At 41.4% G+C, this 1474-nt stretch overlaps 1 protein-coding gene across 1 annotated transcript in view; it reads right to left on the reverse strand.

Moving 5' to 3' along the window:
* T265_13118 (hypothetical protein) overlaps positions 1-1474 on the reverse strand; it is a gene marked incomplete at both ends in the record, with an annotated part of 14260 nt that overhangs the window by 7351 nt on the left and 5435 nt on the right. The window contains one exon of the mRNA XM_009167271.1: positions 1-212. This exon is cut by the window's left edge and continues 486 nt beyond it. Coding sequence (XP_009165535.1) covers positions 1-212 — 212 coding nt within the window. The remainder of the gene's footprint in view (positions 213-1474) is intronic.

Genomic DNA, 1474 nt, shown 5'->3' on the forward strand with positions numbered 1-1474 from the left:
GTTTGGTCTGATAAAATCGATAATTCACTCTTGACGGATCGTAACTCCACGAACCCAGTTGAATTTCACACATTTGTTTGTCAAATGGGAAGAGTACAACATCCACGTGACACAACGTTTTCAGTTTGATCATTACTGGCATAGTGACCAAACCGTTACTGCGCACAAGGACATGAATTCCATTTAGAAATCCGGAAGTTGTATTGTCCACACTGAAAGTTGGGGTAAAAATGGCAAAAATATACGAGATCCACGATGAACAGATAGTGACCAAACATTGTATGACTCATCGTCTTTGTGGAAAGTATTTGTGATTAAACTGAACAATGTCAAGTTTGTCGATAGACCATGCGGTACACCCTACAATCAGTAACGCACGACACTTTTCAAGTTCAACGTTCGATTTCAGCCATCCGTATTTCTAACTCCGAATTCCCACTGGGTTCTGTCTGCCGTTGCCTCTAAAGTCAAACTTGCCAATTCAACACAGTCTGAGCTTGCTGTAGCTATCTCACCAACAAAATCAGAGGCCCCATTGAACTGAATACATGACTGGATTGGTGGAATGGCACACACAAGTTCAAGCCCTTTTGCATCCAGGAGCTTGAGGCATCTTCGGGTCTTTGCTCACCGATGTCCTACAACCTTCGCTGCCAGCAGCGAATTCACCAAGATTTGTCTACACAATAAATTTATTATGATAAACTCAGGCTTGGATTCACCAAACAAACTAATTTCGTCTGGTTATGTGCTATGCACGAAAGTTATCGTCTATCAATAAGGACTTCCCTGTACCTACAAAAGTGTAAAGCTTAGGCTAGGGAACCCATAGCTTGACTGAAAGAAACGTAAAAGGTAAAAACAGTTTGGTGCAACCCGCATTTCAGGACAGTATCCACCAAACCCATGTTTTGCTTGCAAAGAGACGCTGCAAGGTGTGGAGACGAATCGGGGCAAATTTCGTCCTTGTTTCTAGCATTAGTACTGATATTTGTGGCAAACTTGTATCAGGCTTTTTTCACCTTCCAGTTTGGATCTCTACACACCCATGTTTTCTCCTAATAAGTTGTACCGGTTTTACAACAATGATGTATCATGGGTATTCCGGTCGGTAACCTCAGTAACACTGATGGCAATGACAAATATGATAGTAGAACAATGGCGGTGCAGTTGTTGTTGATAATGATAAGGAGAAAGGTGAAAAAAGGATGATTATATCCTAGATACCGACTGTTATTGGATCGGTGTTCCTTTGGTGGCAACCTACTTTTTTATTTTATCCAAATGAGTGGAACTAACAACGGTGCAGCAGAAGAAATGATGTTTACTTTGACACAAGACTGTTTATAACGAGGATTAGGCTATTTTCGACGGTTGGCTGCCAGTTCTCACCTTCTTGGATCACAGGCTTGGTCCCAGAGTTCTCATCAAACCTACTTGAGCAAATCCTACATATCCTATATATCCTATATAT

Source organism: Opisthorchis viverrini, assembly GCF_000715545.1.
Source record: "Opisthorchis viverrini unplaced genomic scaffold opera_v5_40, whole genome shotgun sequence".
Taxonomy (NCBI): domain Eukaryota; kingdom Metazoa; phylum Platyhelminthes; class Trematoda; order Opisthorchiida; family Opisthorchiidae; genus Opisthorchis; species Opisthorchis viverrini.